This window comes from Pelophylax lessonae (assembly GCF_965119305.1).
Source record: "Pelophylax lessonae genome assembly, chromosome: 2".
Classification (NCBI taxonomy): domain Eukaryota; kingdom Metazoa; phylum Chordata; class Amphibia; order Anura; family Ranidae; genus Pelophylax; species Pelophylax lessonae.
In genome coordinates, this window is record NC_138769.1 from 128,310,414 (window position 1) to 128,331,352 (window position 20,939).

General features: G+C 42.2%; 1 protein-coding gene across 1 annotated transcript in view; it reads right to left on the reverse strand.

Annotated features, from left to right (window-relative positions):
• Positions 1-984: 984 nt before the first annotated feature.
• The window catches only part of TRAF4 (TNF receptor associated factor 4), a 66,136-nt gene continuing 46,181 nt past the window's right edge, over positions 985-20,939 (reverse strand). Inside the window, exons 2-7 of the mRNA XM_082246276.1 lie at positions 14,900-14,951; positions 11,461-11,565; positions 8,759-8,920; positions 6,761-6,922; positions 4,384-4,539; positions 985-2,894 (exon numbers count right to left, since the gene is read on the reverse strand). Of these exons, the coding sequence (XP_082102402.1) occupies positions 2,262-2,894; positions 4,384-4,539; positions 6,761-6,922; positions 8,759-8,920; positions 11,461-11,565; positions 14,900-14,951 (1,270 nt within the window). The 3' untranslated portion in view covers positions 985-2,261. The remainder of the gene's footprint in view (positions 2,895-4,383; positions 4,540-6,760; positions 6,923-8,758; positions 8,921-11,460; positions 11,566-14,899; positions 14,952-20,939) is intronic.

Below are 20,939 nucleotides of genomic sequence, written 5' to 3' on the forward strand. Positions count from 1 at the left end.
CTGCAGTCCCCAACCTAAGCCCTGCAAGAAGCTGTCTTAAAAGGAGAAGTTCACCTTTAAAAAAAAATAATGCACATTTTTTTTTGCAGGTAAAAAATGAGCATTTATTTTTTATTATTTTAAGGAGCCCACAGCAGATCGCGGGTTCAATGCGGGGCTCCAGCAGACTGTCAGTGGATCTGTCTGCTCGTAGCTTGTATGGGCAGGCAGTTACACAATGACAACAAGAATCAATTAACTACCGAAAGCACTCAACAGCGCCCTGGTAGTTCATTGAGAACTACAAGCTGTCAGCCACAAAAGGCTGTCAGTAATTGTAGTTCATTCATTCACAGAACTCTGTAAATGATTAACGTGGTTGTGTGGGTGGAGCCCCGAATGGTCACGCTCTTTTCAAATCGTGACAGCAGGTGTGGGAAGAAGATCCCTGGCCCCCCTGTCGCAGATAGAAGGGGAAGCGGCTGCAAGAGTGGGAACATGTCACATGTTCCACCCTAAAAAACGGATGGCACATGTATCATGTTCCCAAAGATGAACTTATCCTGTAATCTAGCTGACTGGGCTTTTATGAAACTCAAACGAGGGAAAGCAAAGTAGTCTTTCCGATTTAAGCACAATGGGAGAGCACAGACATTCACTGGCTGACTTCACAACAGTAAACTTGTCATAAGAGAAAAATGGAGGATGCCATTGCAGGCCTTCTTCTGAAATGGCTACCTACCTGGCCAATATGGAGACTGCTTAAGCTTTCATTTTTATTCATTAACCAGGAACATGTACCCAGGAAATTTTGTATACTTGTTCTAGATCAGTAATAGAAGGCATTCAACCAAGAAAATTCTCCTAGAAACAATCATTTTCAAAAGTGATCAGCTATGGCAGCATCCATTTTTCTGCAATTTAAGATTTCCTTTAATTTAATATTACATTTGAAGGGTAGTTAACTTATCTTGTTTAAAACAGTTGTAACACTTTCCAGTTGAACATAAATTTGCTTCAGATGGCTACCAAACCACGACAGTATCCCACAATAGGTGATCTCTGGGTATAGGTTATCTAATGTAGGTTTTATATGTGATACAATGTCATCTTGAGAACAGACCAATAACAGAGCCATGCGTGTCTTTCATGGATTGATATGCCAGAAGATTTTTCATTGAAATGTATAGATTAAATAGTGCCACAGCACTCCTATTAGACACATTACATCAGACAATGATTTCCTGTCATACGACTGATCAGTAACAGAACATCCCCAGCTAAGAAATCATCAGAATTAAATCCCAAAGCTGTCCCGCACATTTAATTATCAAATGGTCAATTACAAAAGGAGTAAAAATGCTATAAAATTTAGAGTAGAAAATCTTGCTGCCACTAGAGGCCACGTAAAATACAAACAACCCTGGCAGCCATCTTGAGGAAAAAAGGACCACAAGACATGGTCCCACTTTGTCACGTGGCATTTTGCTGAGAACTTATTGGCTTTTACTTGTTTCTCTCTTAACATTGACCCTTTTGTAGCCAAAAGACTCATTCAAGTTACCAGTTAAATATTCATCCTTGCACAGGACTCCAGCACCACAAATATTCCTGAGGTAGACCCACCTCTGCTCTATTGCATGGGGCACACCTCAGGGTTCTCACTCTGATTGGACACTTTGGCTTCATCTTAACACCTGGTCTTTAGTTCTGAATGATGAGCTCTCAGGTAAAAACTGCTGTTGACCTCAACAACAACAAAAATGCCTAGCAGAGCCTTCCACGTCTCACAGTTAAACCAGTTATCCCTTGGTGCCAGATGTTTAGATATATTGCACCAACCATATGTAAAAATCCACTGTTGTGTGGTGCAAAGGAATGTTATTCAGTATAGGCACCCAATGTGTTATTGTTAAATGCCACGTGGCAGTTTCAGACTATTGCAGCAGTTGTCACACTGTTCCCATAAGAGAAGAACAAAAGGTGAACATTTTGGTCATATACACATTTTGCTGTTTATTCAGGGACACCATCCCCAAAAAAGCATTATTGGTGCAGTGAACCACCGTTTTTCACAAGGCATCACAGTTGACTTGGTCATAATAACTCAAAACTATCTGTTCACTGGCTAGAGGACAAGATATTTGCAGCTCTTCTGTAACCATCCTCCTTTGTGGAGCTAGAGCATCTTGAGTAGTGATCAAGAACAGTAAATAATGAACCAAAACACTACTAACTTCTAATAGGAGTCTCTTTCGTTTTTACATGTCCAAGCTCTGTAATTATGCAATTATTTTCTGAGGGATATCTACAGATGCTCGAAGGAATACAGCATTGTCACGTACATAGTTACGTTTCCGTATGTCCTCATGAGAGATAAATTTGGGGTATCCGAAACCAAGTGTACTTTCATCCAAGGAATTTCGGGAGCCACTTGGTTTCTGGAAGTTCTTCCAGTTAGGGTCAGGGTTGAAAGTTTTGGTAATGTGCTGGGGTTTGGACAGCGAAGGATCACTCTGGTCAAGAAGTGAAAACGTAACACGATAAGAGAAAGGCCATTCCAGTAGGTTGTCATAATCTCCAGGAAGCACCCGAATATAGACTGAAAGGTAGCTTCCTTCACCACTACCATTCCCATTCAAAAAGGCAGAAACCTGGAGCTTGTAGCCATATCTGTGTGTGTAGAACGGTGGACTAAATGACTCAAAGTTGCCTCTGACTTTGGCTTCCTGTAGTTTGCGGGAGTAGTCGCTGATCTTCCAGATAAGAACCCCTTCACTGCTCACAGTCATATCTTCCACCTGCTTCCTCAGCTCTTGGATCTCCTGCCTCTGTCGGCTTACCAGAGAAGACATCATGCTGAGGTGGGCCCTCATATTCTCTTCCAGGTGTCTGCTCATGCCAAGCTTGGGGCACTAAAATGCAAGTTGAAACACAGCAAAATAAATTCTTTAAACTTTTTCTAAACAAGACAATGTCTTTCATACATACAAAAATACTAGCAGTCCTGCCCAGTAAATATTTTAGAAGCATTATTACATATTCTAAATGAAAGTATATTTAAACGCAAAACATGGCCTTTTGGCCTGTTAAATACACTACTGAGAGTATTTCGTTACGTCTGACATGAATAAGAAATAACCTGTTAAGCCCCCAAGAAATCTTATTGATAACCTTCTGTGCTCTCCACCTATGCTGAATGCTATTAGTTAGCATTGTTCCCAGTTCTCTCTTTGGACTACAAAACAACTCCACCCTATGTTGAAGAGAAGAGGGAGGTGTTCTGTGGACCCTTCCCAGAGCTTATATTCTATAGATTTTAAGAAGTGAGCCTTGTCACTCTAGTACAGGAAATGTGTTTCTGGTTGGATCACCAGGTGAAAATAAAGGGGGGAAAAAAAATCTGAAAACTATTGCAGCCACAACATCAAAGGATTGGTAAGCTGCAATATATTACATTTTTGTTCTTGAGTTTAAATACACTTTAATGAAAACATGTAAACTCCTCCAAGAAATAAACACCTGACAGATGTAAAAGATGAATAAATTAAAAATCTGTTATATATTTGCACCTCCTAAATGTCACTCTAAAGCCGGCCATATATGGATCGAAAATTTGGCCTGTTCAGCAAGGACCAGCCGAATTTTGATCCATCCATGGGTAGACTGGCTGAACAGAAGTTGATGGACTTCTGAATATCCAGCCTGTCTGGTTTTTTTTTGCTCAGCAGCTGTAGCCGGCAACAATCAATGATCATTGTATTCTGATAGCAGGGAACTCTCCACGCTGTCAGAATAAAAAAACTCCATAGGAAGGAATCACCCATCAACACCAAGTATGCTGATGTAGGAGTCGAGTCTTTTTTTTTTTTTTCATTTTTGTGGTAAGTGGGTAGACATGGAAACTAAGGTTCAAAGATTTCTAGGGCTGGATTCCCACTGAGCTATAACAACCAGTGAGTGATTCAAACATCAGGCATCTAGGCAAATCTGCAATATTAGAGACTCCAAGCAATTGTCAGAAATTGATTTAATAACAGCACAAAGAGCAACAGTGAGCGGCAACCTACAGCAAAAATAAAATCAGTTCAGAAAAACGACTGATTACTAGGAGTTACAAAACACCTGTGCTCTTATCGCTATACGATTTAAAAAAAGCCATCATAAGCCAATCATTTATATTTTATAAAAATATCAACTTGCTATTCTGCATCTGTAACTGATTTGTTGCGAAATGTATACCAACGTTCTTTGACTTGTCTTTGTTCTAACACTACTTTTGAAAATACCTTAGATCATTATTAGATTTAAAAGTGTTTTTCAAAAACAGGAGCGAATGGGCAGACATTCTGCAACTTCATCTCATACCTAAAATGTGTACTGTATGTTGAATTGATATCTTACCTTGTGTTTACATCCAGAATCTTTGAAAGGGCAGAGCACTAATGCAGAACTACAACTGTCCTTTAGGTGCCCACTTAGGTCTTCTCTGGCAACATTGGCGATGCCACACTGGTTAGGACAGGAAACCGGGTACCGAGGACACTGGAACTGATGACTCTGCAAAGATAAAAATACACAAACTCCTATTATGCATTGTTCTGTCATCCTTGTACAAGATGCATTTGAAGGAGTATGAAGAAGCATGTATACGACTGGACTGCATTTACATTTATTATGATCATGGTGGTGGGCAGAGGAGGGGATGAAGAAATCAAGAGAAAGAACAGCTACCAGTGTGCTTGTACTGAGGCCTAGAAGTAAGAGGGGACCTTTTTAGTCAACTGTAAGGCTCTGAAGGAACAGGTCATTCTACAGTGGCCAGAAAAGTATGTAAACTCTTGGGATTAGCTGGTTTTCCACAGTAATATGCCATAATTTGTGATCTGATCCTCATTTAAGTCACAAGCGACCAACACAAAGTGCTTAAGATGATAACAGACAAGCAATTCTAATTTCACCTCATAGAACACATCCATTAAACATTTACAGAGCTGGAGGAGAAGGTAATGGAACCATTGGAGGCAATAGCTGGTTAAACCTCCTTTGGCAGTAATGACTTTAAGCAAGTGCTCTCTGTAGCTCTGGATCAGCCCTGCACAATGCTCAGGAGGCATTTTTGGTCATTCGTCTTTACAACTCAGACATTTTTAGGATATCTGGTGTGAACGGCTCTCTTCAGGTCCTTTTAGAGCATCTCTATGGGGTTAAGGTCTAGACTGGGCCACTCCAAAAAGGTGCATTTTCTGTGGTGGATTTACTTCAATGCTTCGGTTTATTGTCCTATTGTTGCGATTTATTTGAGGATCCTTTTTATGGCAAATTACTGCAGAAAACAAGTTATTCCAAAGGTTCACATACTTTTCTTGCCACCGTATAGTCCTGGCACTTGGGGCCTGGCCATCTCTGAAAGAAACCATTTGCTTACACCAGGGTTTCCCAAACTACGGCCCTCCAGCTGTTGCAGAACTACACATCCCATGAGGCATTGTAAAACTCTGACATTCACATACATGGCTAGGCATGATGGGAATTGTAGTTCCTGAACAACTGGAGGGCCGTAGTTTGGGAATCCCCGGCTTACACAGTACAAAGCTAAACACATTGTTTGCATTGCTTCATTGTAAATTACTAGGCGACATCCATAAAGCCATCGTTTATAGCTGCCTGTAATGACAAGCTGTCACTGTCAGTGTCTTCCTGTCATAATTAGGGTTAGCAAATAGATGTGGTTGTGTAAACGCACATGATTTACAGAATGGAAAAAAAAAAAAAAGGTGTATACCTGCAAAGAATGCTTCTATATAGAGAGAGACGGAGATATACAGCATTTACAAATAGGGCCACATCAAACAATATTTCACTTAACAAAAATGGAACATGTTTAAAAAAGAAAAAAAAATATTGAAGGTTACTGAGATTAGATGACAGATAGCTTGAGGCCTAGTCAGGGAGTCAGTATCCGAAACCCACAAACATTCATTATGACTCACACTACAAACAGGTCAAAACGAAGTTCAAAAATATTACAAAAAACTTAAACACAGACATTTCAGGCATACCATATGTATATAGAGAGAGGAAAAGGCAATTTATCCTTCCTAAATCATTGAAGAGTTTAAGTGCCGGTTCCCACTTTAGCGATGTCAGACATCGCATGTGATTCGCACCGCATTGTTCTGCAAATCACATGTGTGCGATGCAAATTCAGCCATGCAGATTTTGGCTGAATTCCCATTGCATTCGGACCAAAGTCGTGCCGGACCCTTTTTTTGGTCTGCCCCAGAATTGGATCGCATGGGTGTTCACACCTATGGAATCCAATTTCTGTCTGAATTGACCGATAATCAGGGGGTGTCATTAACTTTGTTTTGATACTCCCAGCAGTTCGCATATGGCAAGATGAACTACCTACCTGCGAGTCGGGTGTGATGCGGGAACCCGCAGTGCAGTCACAGGGTTCCCGCATCGCACCAGTGTGAACCGGCACTAACATTCCAATCATGCATTTACATATTCTAACATTTTCCTGTTCATGTGGAATTCCTAAAACAGAGGCTGTGGATAATTCAATACTTATAAAAAGACACTATAAAGCCATTAGGGATCAGCAATATCACCACAACAGGAAGCATTGTGCCTAATACCCAAGTCATGTTGCTAGTTGATAAAGAACTGGTAGGGTAGGTTTTGGTTCGCCCACATTGTAGTTTTTAGCCTTCTGACACCCTCACTCTTTCATATTCCCCTCCCGATTACAGGCCACCATACTATTTATTACCTGAATGGTGTCAAAAACAAACTCCTTGCTGCAGTACGGACATGGTTGAGTGCGCTTCGGGCACTCCGACAGGGAATGTTGGGATAAAACACGTCTCATCATACGAGCCCCACACTTGTTTTCACAATAAACGCTCTCTTGAGGACAGCAGCCTTGGTGTTCCTACAGGGCGAGAGGGTTGGAACGGGTTAAAACACAGAACCATTGGAGTCTTCTCTGCGGAGACAAAACGGGCACGATGTACTCAGCGTGAGAAAGATGAGAGGCGTTTAAATCTTTGACAGTGCTAATACATCAAAGATTATCGCTCCAAATTGTAAATGTGTAAGTCATTAGCTGGAAATGTGAAATATTAGGCCAGGGAAGAAGCTGAAAAATAGTGGCCTGCATTACAAGGATTTTCTGGGGTAAAGTAAACTGCCTTATATGGTCTCAAACATAGGAAAATAAAGATTAAATAAAATCATTCAAGTGTAAATGTTTAGGGAAACATATGGATATAATCCCATTCTCACCAAGAAATGTACTGACATCTGTTTTTAATAGACAACAAACAATAACACATCTCAATGGGAGGGTGGGTGCTAAAAATATATAAATATGTTAATAACATTTTAAATTTAAAGTGTTACTGAACCCAGGAGCCTGCATTCACTATATCTTGTCCCCCACACTACACAGAACATAAAAATGCAATAGTGCACGTAAATATAAACTGCTAAATACCTTTTTTTCATCAGCAGTCTTGTGACTTCTATCAGTGTCCAGCAAAGCACTGGTTAAAACTTGTAGGAGGAGTTTTCATTCTCCCCTGATTGTCCTATGAGGCTGCAGGGCCCCCCGAACCCTCTGTCTGGACAGTGCTGATTGGTCCAGTGCACTCTCCCAAGAAAAAAAAACTCTAGCAATACACACCAAACTGAGCATGTGCAGCTTGTCCCCAAGGCTCTGTTCTACCAGGAGATGGTTTGGGGACTGTGGAAGAAGGGGAGGATCAGAGAAGACACGATCAAACAGCCTTTTTACACAATGCAGAGGATTAACCCCTTTAGTTCCACAGTGAGTATAACAAGCATGCTTTAATGCATATACAGACTGATTTTACTGTTGTGGGTTTAGTAACACTTTAAAGACTGAACAAAGAATGGCCAAACATGATACAGCATAAGAGCCCTCCTGAACTTGTTTGAATCATATACAGCAAGTGATCCAGCAACAATTTTGTATTAATTTAACATTAACAATTGTATTTTTATATGCAACTAGCTTTTTTACTTAAATTGTGTGACTTTGAGGCTCTTGTACAGTAATTTGCTGGAAGGAAGATATCCACTATCAGTCCTGGGTGCTGGACCTTGGATCGCCACAACAAACAGGAACATAAAAAGAAAGCGGCCACACACCAAACGATGACTTGATAGTAGAAAAGGGTTTATTGTACAAAAATGGATACAAGGTACAACAGAATGGAAGTGGTAGACGCGTTTCACACGACCAACAGCGTGCTTCTTCACTACCAACAACAACAGTGAACAAGCATGCCGTTGGTCGTGTGAAACGCGTCTACCACTTCCATTCTGTTGTACCTTGTATCCAATTTTATACAATAAACCCTTTTCTACTATAAAGTTTGGTGTGCGGCCACTTTCTCTTTATGTTCCAGTAATTGGCTGGACAGCAGAATAGAAGAGGGAGGGGCAGCACTGGGAGCGAAGTAGGTATACTGCATGCAAACATGCACAGGACAAGCTGACAGGAGGAGAGAGCAGTGTGAGGAGAGAGTGCAATTTTCTGCTCTTTTATAGTCCAGATACCCGCTGAGGGAGAGAGGTGACCTATAGCAGTATTGCTTAATTGCTGTGCAGTATAAGGTCACTCAGCTGTGTAAACTCTTAGGACTGGGCGGATGAAAAGAGGTACCTTGTACCATGCCAGCCATATCATATGATCCTATACAGAAACAAATGAGTACAGGGGATGTTGTAGATGTGTTCTCACCTCATAGGCCTCCCCTGTGAAATCGCTGCCACAGAATTCACAGCGAACTTTGCGCTTAGGACAGTCGTGCTGCATGTGCTCTGGCAGGTCTCTGCGGATGAGTTTGGTGCTACAGCGATTGGGGCAAGGGATCACATTAAAGGCACAAACACTGAGATGTGTCTGAGGAAACAAAAATTAAAGATTTAATGACATGGAATTCATTTAAAAAAACAGAATCACAATGTTAGTTTGCAACGTCAATCTCTTTCTTTAGTCAGGATTTTGCTTACCAACAAGAGGAAAGGTTCCTGTAAACAAATGTTCCTAAAGCCTCAAAGGTTTTTCACCTTCATGCATTCTGTGCTGCAGCCCCCCCAAGACCCCCCCCCCTTTTCTTACTTGAGTCCAACCCGATCCAGCAATGTGCACAAGCGATGCGGCTCCAGCCACTGTCTCTCTCCTCATTGGACAGAATGATAGCAGCAGGAGCCAATGGCTATCACTGCTGACAAATCCAGTGACAGTGGCGATTGGGTGTGAGGCCAAGTCCCGCTGCCTGTGTCAATGGATGCAGCAGCGGGACTCGGGAGCGAGCCTGCATAGATGCCCACAGGGAAGTGGCTTTCCGAGGGGGCACCTGATAAAGAAGAGGGGCCTAGAGTGCCAGCAAAGTACCCCAGAAGAAGAGGATTGGGGCTGTTCTGTGCAAAATGATTGCACAGAGCAGGTAAGTATAGGCATGTTTGTTATTCTTAAATAAAAAAAAAAAAAAAAAAAAAAAAAAACACAAACTAACAAAACCAACATGTTCTACTTACCTGCCCTATGCAGTTGGTTTTGCATAGAGTAGCCCAGATCCTCCTTTTCTCGGGTCCCTCTTCTGTGCTACTGGCCCTTCCCTCCCGTTGAGTGCCCCCACAGCAAGCAGCTGGCTAAGGGGGCACCCGAGCTGAGCCACAGCTCCCTGTGTCCATTCAGACACAAAGCAGCAACCCGGCCCTGCCCCCTTTCTCTCCTTATTGGCTGACTGACTTTGACAGCCAGTGGCACCCTGCTGCGGTCTCATCCAATGAAGAGGAAAGCCCCGGGCAGCCAAGAAACCTCTGAAACATCGCTGGATCTACATGGACCTCAGTTAAGTATTCAGGGGGCTGCTACACACAGAAGGCTTTTTATCCTGACCATGAGGGTTTACAACCCCTTTAGGTCTCTTTTAAAAACTCTTTTCAACATTATACAAAAAGTCACAAACAAGCAAAAAAAAAGGAAAATGAATTGCTCTTTGTTTTGCTGTATTTGTCCAATTTCTACTAAAAGTGTACTGAATGACAGTTATGTTTAAAACATGTGCAAGATATTACACAGTGCTTTTCAAAGCAAATGTTCACCTCCAGCAATGGCAAGTATCTGGATGAACATTACAATTTAAAGTAGACTTAAACACTAAAAGGTAGGTGCAAGTGATGCTTAAAAATATCAAATCCCTTTCTGGAAAAAAAAATACATCAAGAAAATATAATACCCTAAATCCGGCCATAGATGGATTGAATCTCGGCTGGTTCAGCAGGGACCATCTGAGATCCGATCCATCTATGGGCAGGCTGGTTGTACTGAAGTAGATCCATCGACTTCAGTACAACCAGCCTGTTGGATTTTTTTTTCCATGCGATTCTTGCCAGCAGCTATAGCAGCCAGCTGTAATCGTGTTAGGCTGGCAGGGAAGGCTCTCCGCCTGCAGAACACAATGGTGCTGCGGGAGGGATTTCCCCATCAACACTGACTGTTGATGGGGAAATCAAGCAAATTTCTTTCCTTCATCCCATGACGGAAGGAAAGAAAACTGCATAATCAATGGGCTTTTTAAATATTTACAACACAACTGATCTTAAAGCGGAGTTCCACCCTAAAATTATACTTACCTCCATCTTCTTGCTCCGGGTCACCTGAAAAACAAATGGATAATCGCAATTTTTTTTTACATACCTTGTTTAGAAGATAATATACATACCTTACTTCCTCTTCCTCCCCTCGGCGGCCACGGCGATTTGTCACTTCCTGGCTTGCAATGATTCCTGGGAGCTGAACGTCATCGCTCCCAGGAATCAATGCGCCTGCACCGGCCCCGACGTCAGTTCCAGTGCAGGCGCCATCATACCTTGCTAAACAGCTTCTGGGCATGCCCAGAAGCTGTGCAGGGATGATGCTGCTGCACCGGAAGTGACGGCAGGGCCGGTGCAGTGCATCGTGGGACCGAAGACGACGGAAGAGGGCACAGAAGAAGCCAGCGCGATCCTCAAGCTGCCCACACCTGAGATGGCAGCGCTGGACACATTTTCAAGGTAAGTATTTCTTCTAAAAGGTAAGTGCAACCCGGGACAGATCAGAGGCTAGCCATTGTGGAATGCACTAGCCCTGACTGTCCCGGGGGTATTTTTATTAAAAAATACTTTCCCATGGTGGAACTCCGCTTTAAGTACATCTTACAGATGGCAAACTACCACACTGCAGCCAGAGAACATCTTTGAATAAGGCTGCTGGATCTTCTGCATGCACTACGTCTCAAAGAGTACCATTAATACAGAAACGTGTGCTTCTTTAATAAGACCTACATGCTTATCCAATCAGGCAGTACATGACAATGGGAGCCTCTCTTTGTTTAACTGAATAGATCCCACACCAATTACCGCTGGGACTCTAAATATAGCTGCCAATTGCCTCACCTGGAGTTGCTTCAGCTGGCCACTCCAGCGACAACCCTCTTCACTATGTATACATCGTATAGACAGACCAAGGACTTGAGTTTCCAGCTCCCGATCTGGGTAGATCTGCAAAACATTCAGGAAAAAAAAAATGCATTGAACTTTCAGAAATCTTTTTCCACTAATGATACAGAGACAGTGTATTCTGCCAAAAACAAAGAAAGCATTTTCATCGGGGTGCCACCTGCCGTGTACCTAGTGTGTCCACAGCTAAATCCATGCCAACGGTCACGTTCCTGAGAAGTGTGACAGCTGCCAGTTCAGCTGTGTCTCAATCATTCAACGGAGCATTTGTCATAGACTGGCACAAGAGGAAAAAAAGTCTTTGTAATATTATGTCAGAACATTCCATCGATGTTACAGAACACGTGCAGCAGGATAGGGGTATAGATCTAGAAGGAGGAAGGGTAGAGCTTTGTAACCATGGATAATAGTAGACCATATTCAGACTATCCATTCATAGTACAATACAGCCAATACAGACCAGCACTGCCTCTCCTGTACTGCTGCGACCACAAAGCCTCTTTCTCTCGTGCATCTCAATACTGTACTGACGTTGCTTTATCTCCAGTCAGCGCTGGGTTTGGCTCGGACACAAGGCACAAAAGCATGGTTTATACTCCTCTAGGAGCTGCATTTAAAAAGGCGCCTGGAACAGAAGGGCATTGTTGTGGGCCAGGGTGTCGCCTGGGCTCAGCTTATGGTGGTTCTGGAGAAGTTTTCTTTGGCAAGGGCTCCACTGGCTGGGTCTGCTTAGGGGCTATTTTAGAAGACAGATCCTCAAGTAGAACAAAAAATATCTGTCACCGAACTAATCTGCCGCATACTAACAAACTAATCCTTCCAATGACTTGGAACACTTCTTCCAAGATGAAACAGTCCTTTTGTTCAGGTATGACATTCACGCATAAGACCATGTTTACCAAAGCTCTGTAAATAATGGGGGAAATATAAAGCTCCTTTCTTTGAGTCATCACTTTAAATCTTTCCTGAAAAACACTTTGTATACTTTCAGAGACTAGAGATGGAATTACAGTTTCCTGTCATGGTTTGATGGCAGACCAAGACTTGGATGTATAAGAATAAAAGTGTTTTGCTATATCTGTTAAGTGCAAAAAAAAAAAAAATACCAGTTGATCCTGCCAGAAATCAAGTGAGCTTATAGCTTCCAGTGCATTCTGTCTGTGCTGCACTGAAACCCTAAACCATTAAATCAGCCCTACCCAGTTCAGTCTGTAAGTAAGTGTTGGCATCGTAGGACAGGAAGTGTGTTACTGGCAGGATCACGAAAAAAAATAAAGCCTGGAAAAAGGAATAACCGATTCGACTACTACATCTGAAGCATGCTGATATATATATATATATATTTTTCTTTTTTTTGGGGGTTAAGTTACACTCCAAGGAGCCCTGCTTTTGCAGAAAAGTATAGAGATAGTGAAGGAGTCGGATATTTATCAAGCAATCCGTTCTTCTCTTCCTATTCTGCTGTTAAATGCCAGTTCTCCTGAATATGCATGCGCCAATTTGTTCAACCCAAGAAGAATCAACAAATTCAACAACACCAGCAATCTGTATTTGTGAATGGCTCAGTTCTATGTAGTTTTATTTCTGCTAATACATAATCAGATAATTGCCCAACTGTGATTTACTTATCTCTACTAACCAGAAGTGTTTCAGCATAAAGTCTCACTGGTGAATATATAGTATCTACAATATGTACAAGTAGAGATTGATTAGGAGTGAGAGTCGCATGTCCTTCTTTAATAAGCCAGTGCTTAGAGGAATGCTAAGTAAAATAACTAACAATCATATTTCAGGTAATGCCGTCAGATCAGTTAAGACATTAAATCCAAATTGTTGCCTCTTCATAGCTGTCGGCACTGCCTTACTAGATACATTTAATTAGAGAGAACACAATCTGTAGCAATGGCTGTAGATTTCTTACAGTCACTTGGAAGTTCACAGCAGGGCAGGGATAAGGGGTGGTCAGGGGGGCGGCTGCCCTGGGCACTATGGTATCATGTGGGGTGGGAGGGCTCCGTAAGGAGAATGGAGGAGGGGGGATTTGTGTTGGAAGCAGGGCGGCAGGCGGTAAGAATTGCTATACAAGGGGAAATCTGGGGTGGGGGGTTGGAGTGGTGATTTAGGGGTCTTGTGCTAGAAGGCGATATGGTGGGGAGGAGGGATTGCGTTAGGAGGGTATTTTTTTTTCCTGGGAGGGGATTTGTGTTAGGAAGGAACACAGGGACTTGTGCTGGGGGGTTTGGAGTAAGGGGAGATTATGTGTACTTGGAGGGGAAATTTTAGTGGTAAAGAATTTATGTTAGGAGCAGTGATTAGGGCAGCAAAGATTTGTTCTGGGTGTGGGAATTTCAGCAGGGGGGCAAATTTCTACTGGGAGAAGGGGGAATTTATGCTTGGGGGGTAATCATGCAGATTACAGCTCAGTTTTTTTTTTTGGGGGGGGGGTTATTTGTTGACACGTAATGCCCATGCATCTTGGGGGGTTCAGTGTGGCATGCTCACCCTGGGCTCTAGATGATCTTGTCCCGGCACTGGTTCACGGATATTGTATTATCAGACATATTTATTAAAGAGGTTGTAAACCCATACAATTTTTTTTTTTTTTTTATGCAACCTGAAAGAGAAACACATAATGAGCTAGTATGCATCGCATACTAGCTCATTATGAAATACTTCCCTTAGAACGAGCCCCCGCCGTGCCGCCCGCTTACCTGTATGACGGGCGACATGTCCAGTCGCCCGTCTTCCAGCATCGCGGCATCCGGCTATCTGATTGGCCGGAGCCTCTGTGACGTCATTCCCGCGTGCGGGAGCCGACGGTCACGGCACGGGGCTCTGAAGAAACGGCACCAGCGGCCGTTCCTTCAGAGCGCATGCGCCAGTGACGTCACTGGCTGCATGTAAGGTAAATAGCTCTTAAACGGTACATGTTTAGAAGATATTTACAGTACCTATAGGTAAGCCTTATCATAGGCTTACCTATAGGTAAGAGTTGCAGAGGAGGGTTTACTTCCTCTTTAAGACAAATGTGCAATAATGAATAACAATCCATTAGGAGGGTGACAATCAGCACTTCAGGCAGTGGGAGAATCTTGTTGCCACACAGGGAGATATTGCAAGTTTTGAGCAGGCCTGACCCCTAACTCTTCTGTAGAGTGTCAGATACGAAGTACCATGTATGCACCGCAGTCAGCGCTGTGCGACAATTGTGTCGGCTCCTGTTGCTCAGAATATCTTCCCTCCCATTGTTTAAGTTATGTAGAAATATGTGCTCCTCTATAGCCAAAGTTTCCATTTGTTCAAAGGACCTTGGGTTATCCAAATTAAGAGTTTTTCAACAGTTTTTGGGTTAAAAGGAAAACAAATTGGGTCTTACCTTTGCGTAGTCTAGTGGAAGCTGGTCTTCTGGGCATTTAAAAACTCCTTCACTGCAAAACAAAAAGAGACAATTTTTCCATAAACTGAAACTTATTAGGAGCCACCATTATTATCAAGCAGAAAACAAAATAATTGCAGTGTTGTAAAGATGTGTAACACAGAATGAAGATCTCCTAAGCCGCTATTAATTCATCCAGGTCCGTGTTTAGCACAAACCTCGTGTGATGCAGTGTGTCAGTTGCATTAGTATCGCTTAGAATATGAAAACGTCACGTCGCACTTGGTGGAACTTCCAGGAAAAAGTGAGAAAAACAAATGATCAGGGGAAAGAGAAACTGTGCTAGCTTTACTAGCCATGCATGAGATAAAACCTGCATAACCAAGTCACAGACATGTTATGTAAGAGACCAATGTTACCACTGACATTTATAGGAAAATATTCATACATTTATACAGATTACTGTGATAGCGGTGGACTAAACCCTACTCTCTATCATAATTACCGAGCAGTTATTAATGGTAAGACGCTTCACCTTCGATCACTCACAACACAGAACAAACTGATGCGGCTGAACGATCATTCACGTTTTCTAATCACCAGTCGTTAAGAAACTGCATGGCCATACTTTTACGTTCATGTTAAAAATAAGAATACCACATGAAAATTTACATTTTCAAACGATTTGAACAGGCAAATATTAGATCCATCCCAGTACCTACAGATAAAAGGTGAATTACCTAAACAAATGACACAGGTGGGAACCTGTATTAGGTAAACCTCAGATATCGAAGGTCTGGTCTTCACTTTGCTATGGATTTGTGTGGTGTCATTATGCAAATCTCAAAAGGACTCTTTAATGCCTGGTATACACCTAAAGCAGGCTGAACAGGAAAAAAAACTGAAGAGGAGGAGCTGCTGTACTAACAATCTAGTGTTAGTACAGTGATCTCCCCTCGCTGAGCCATTTTGTTCTGACAGGGGGAAGGCCCCTCCTGCCAGAACACACCGCCATTGGCTGAGAGCATTGATCAGGTGCCGATCACACCATTTTCGGTCATGCACCTTCGATAGAAGCCAGCCCAACTGCTGGTTTCTGTCGGACCGACTGCCATACACACGGGCCGAATGTCGGCTGGTTCAATAGAAACTGCTGTCCAATATTCGGCCCGTGTGTACAGCCCTTAGGTACTCAGAAAGAAAGCCGCCTACACGTCTGAAGAGAGAGAGAGAGAGGGCCAATCGCCGATCTAAGTGTAGCAATATAGGCAATTTATTGGACACACAAGAAGAATCTTACTCACAAAGGATGTATAAAAGCAGGCATCTTAAAAGCAGTGAGGGGTCTCTGAACTGCTTTTAAGATGCCTGCTTTTATACATCCTTTGTGAGTAAGATTCTTCTTGTGTGTCCAATAAATTGCCTATATTGCTACACTTAGATCGGCGCTTGGCCCTCTCTCTCTCTCTTTGGATTTATACAGGGTTGCTTCACCCTCTACAAGCCGGCAGCCAGCAAAGTGTACAAGCAATCTCACTGGACTTTTACCATTTGCCCACATCATAGACTATTGCAGCAACCCGCTCAGTCCGTTTGCGCCAATCTCTCCCCCCCTCCGCCTACACATCTGGCAAGGGATTTAAATCATTCAACTGTAAGGACAAAAAAGGACATTAACCTACAAGTGTCTTAGATTTCAAATGATTGCTATGTTATCCAGGACTGGCCAGCTTAGAAAATTCAGCCCAAGAGCTGACAGCATGAGGCTTAAAAGAAGTCTTCAAGAACCCCAACCTTTCATGGATATATCTGCAGGGTAACTTCTGAAAGAGCGCGAACGTGCATCTACAATCAGAATGAGACTGCACCAAATAAACCTGCATTGGATGTGTAATGTGGAAAAAGCCTTTGCTGTCCACAAGAACATTGGATCCAGACTACCATTTACCACTAACAGTAAGCGAGTTTGGTACAAACTGATGACAGCATTTTAGGTGAAAAACATTATACCAACTGTGAAGCATGGTGATAGAAATGTTTTGGCTTGGAGTTGCTTTGCTGCTTTAGGGCCCAGGCAACTGGCAATCCTCATATCAACTAAGAATTCTGTATCATATCAAACGTATGCTTGCTGAGCATGCAGGGTCACTATTCAAAAGTTGAAGATATACGGGAAATTATTTAAACAAGATAATGATCCAAAGCACACTACTAGAAAATCCACCAAGGAATGCTTTAAAAAAAGAAGACATAAAGGGTTATAGACTGCTTAGTCAAAGCCCTAATTTGAATCCCATTAATATGTCATAGGAAATTTTGAAAAGGCAACTCATGCAAGAAAACACAAAAACATTTTGCCAACGAAGGAATGGAGAAGTGGTCGAAAATTGAATATTGAAAGACTGGTGGACAATTAGGCAAAATACCTACAAGTAGTAATTTCTTCTAAATGGTAGAATATCAGTTTCTGAGGCCACAGGCATACTTATTTTTTTCCACACTACAGCATTGCATCTGTTGATCATTTTATTGAAGATGCAAAAAAGTATGAACACTTTTTATCAGTAAGCACTTTGAGTGAAGGTCTACTGTTTGCTTGCTCAATATGTGGAAAAAAAAAAAAAAAAAAAAAATCACAGATTTTCGCTGTTTTTACATACTTTTTACAAGACTATAAACTATATGCCAGAGATCCTCAAACTACGGCCTTCCAGCTGTTGCGGAACCACACGTCCCATGAGGCATTGTAAAACTCTGACATTCATAGACATGACTAGGCATGATGGGAATTGTAGTTCCTGAACTGGAGGGCCATAGTTTGAAGACCCCTGTCATAAGCTATCAGTTATACAATGACCGCATATACCCGTGTGTATGGTCATCATAACACATTTGCTTTGTCACTCACATGCTTTTGAAGATCAGTAGGAAATTGAAAGATCAATTAAAGATTGTGCTATACAATTATAGGTCATATTTTTTTTTTTTATTATTTGGGTAGACCAAGATTAAAGCGGAGTTCCAGCCTAACCGCCCACTCACCTGTCCCACGGTCCAGCGATGCGCCGTCTTCTCCCTCTCTGCTCAGCGGCGCCGGCATCACTGATGTGGGCACCCGGCTGTGACAGTTTGCGGCTTCACAGCCGGGTACGCACTGCGCATGCGCGAGTTGCGCTATGCGTCGCGATTGGCCGGCAATCTTCTGGGACCTCTGACATGTCCCAGAAGATTGCAGGGAGGGAGGGAGAGAGGAGAACTTCCGCTCAGTGCGCCGCGTCGCTCCGAGCGGAAGTGGGAGCGGGTGCATGTCAAAACTAGGTACCCGCTCCTCCTCCCCCAAAAAATGACATGCTAAACGTGGCATGTCAGGGGGTTAGGACTATTTAAAGCGGAAGTTCCACTTTTCGGTGGAACTCCGCTTTAAGTACAAGACTGGTTTTAAGATCTTTCAGTTAATGGGAGGTTTGAAACATGCTTACCTGTTTAAATTAGAAGATTCAGTTACCAAACATCTAATGTATAGAGAAACCGTGTCCATCAACAGTCATCTCAAGTATCATATCTTTTCATTTTCTAGACCCTATAGACGGATCTTGTGATAGAACTTTAGATTAGGTAAAGTGAGCAAATCTAACTTTTCAACATATGTTTAACAGTAAAAAAAAAAAAAAGCAACAATACTATACATCTGTTAGACCCTGCCACGTGGTTAATTGTCCCTTTCATGTACTGATCTGAATCTAGGCTAACTCTTCCACTTTCAACTACTTCCAAAAAAATGAACAAGAAAGACCGGTACTTATTTATAGGGCAGAAAATATTTAGCGGCTATTTAGCAGCCAAATAACTTTGAAATGGCCCACAGTCCTAACCTTAATAATATAAGAGAAATGTAAATTCTGCCTCTATTCAGCAAGCTGGTATGTTTTTCATCTTTTATATCAAAGACTTTAGCTTGTCACTTGGGTTAGCATTTGCTATATTTAATGAGCGTAAAGTACAGTAGTAACCAAACTGAACACAAGATGGCTGGCCCCAGGCCATGTTCTATAATGTAATAAAAATATAATTATGTATATCAACCACAACAGTATTAAAAGTCTTTACTTCAAGATAATTAGGAGGAAATTATATTATTCCAAGTTGGCAAATTAAATAATGCATGAAAAGCAATTTAGCACAAAGTAACCCTGGACTGTAACTAATAGGGACTTACGATATAATGTGTACTCAAGTTTACCATGTGAGCAAATATACCCACGCATATCAGTTAAACTGTGGTCACTTACAGGCTTACTCAGTAACCCATAGCAACCAATTAGAATTAATCTTCAGGGATCTGAGTTTACCAAAAGCTGCCAACGTTTTTCAGCGGATGTCATCCCGGTTTAGCTGTAGAGCAGAACGGAGGGAAAACAGCCAGATGCATTAAGTGTTATTAAAGGTTTTTTTTTTTTTAAATAAAATACATGTCATAAGTCATGTCTTTTTCCACGCAGAGCACAGCTGCCCCCCTTCTCTTCACTCGCTCACTGGCTGGGATTCCCAGTAGCGGGAGCCAATGGCTACTGCTGCCATCTCAGTCAATGAGGGAGAGCCGAGGCTCTAACTGGATCAAGATGGGGCGCAGGTAAGTATTTGGGGGTGAGGGGTGGAATGTAGACTGCATAAAGGTAAAAATACATTGAGCCTTTGCAACCACTTAAGGTGCTAGCTCACCTCAGGGGGAAACCCCCCCCCCCCCCAAAAAAAAACACCTTAATGGAGCATTCTTCCTGCAATCTGTCCAATCAACTTTCTCTCCCCAAGATCAGTAAGCCTGGCAGCAAGATTATTGACCGAGTCAGCTGAAAGCAACAAAATCTAATGACACTTCAACTGGAACTTCACCCAATATCGGAAGTTCCACTCTTCCACGGCCTTCCCCCCTCCTCAGACATATTTGGAAAAATATTGTTTTTTTGGGGGAAGTGGGTACATGATTTTGACAGATACCCATTCCCACTTCCACTTGGATCACGTAGGCGATCCATTCCTGCCTTCTGGGACACATCACAGGTCCCAGAAGATTAGGGACTGTTCAGCTAGAACATTCGCAGAAGGCAGCCGGTTGCCCGCAGTTAAACTGCCAGTGCAGGGGACTGGAGACCAGTGAAGACACAGGTTCGGGTGAGCACAGCTCTGGATCCTGGGACAGGTAAGTGTCTGTTTATTAAAAGTCAGTAGCTACAGTTTTTGTAGCAAACTTTTAATTGTCCCATAGGTGACTGAAGCTCTTTAAGCTGACCATAGAATTTTGATCGAAAAGCCTTAGAGAAAGTCTTAAGAAAGTTTTTATAAACATTCAAATGTCGTTTCCAAAGATTTAATTTGCTTTTAACATTTGATTTTGGAATTAATGGACTTTACCAAATGAAAACATACGGATAGAAATTTGTTTGACAAAAAATTTTCAACCTGCTCTTTCAAATGTTCTGGTCACTGCAGTTGAAAATGAATGTTGATTTGACCCACTAAAACAAAAACAAACTTTCTTAGAACCTGCTTTTCCTAAGAATTTTCATTCAAAATGCTACCCGGCTATGGCCAGCTTTACCAAAAGCTTATAGTTGTCAGAATTAGCCAGCAATAGAATATGTACAGCCACCCTGGAATTGGCGTTTATTGAAGATACCAACTGATAAGAGACAAATCACATACTTTTGGCCAACTGATCTTTGGAGGAAAGGAGGAGGTTTATTAGTTGGTTAGACTATCTTGGCCAACAGATTGTTTCCCCCAACTAGGCATACACAGGGGTATATGAGGAGTACAAGAGACATGTATGCTCATTTATACCAAAAGTTAGCATCTACACTTCATGAGGAACGGATGCCCCTAAAAATAATTAAAGGACCTTCATGTTTGAAAGAGAGGGTTCTAAGCACATGTAAAAACCTCAGCATCTGCCCATAGAGGTGTAAAACAGTGCTGTGAAGCACCAACCCATTCTGCCAAGACCTTCTTTCTCCAAGCTGATGTAACAGCTGCAAAAAGATGT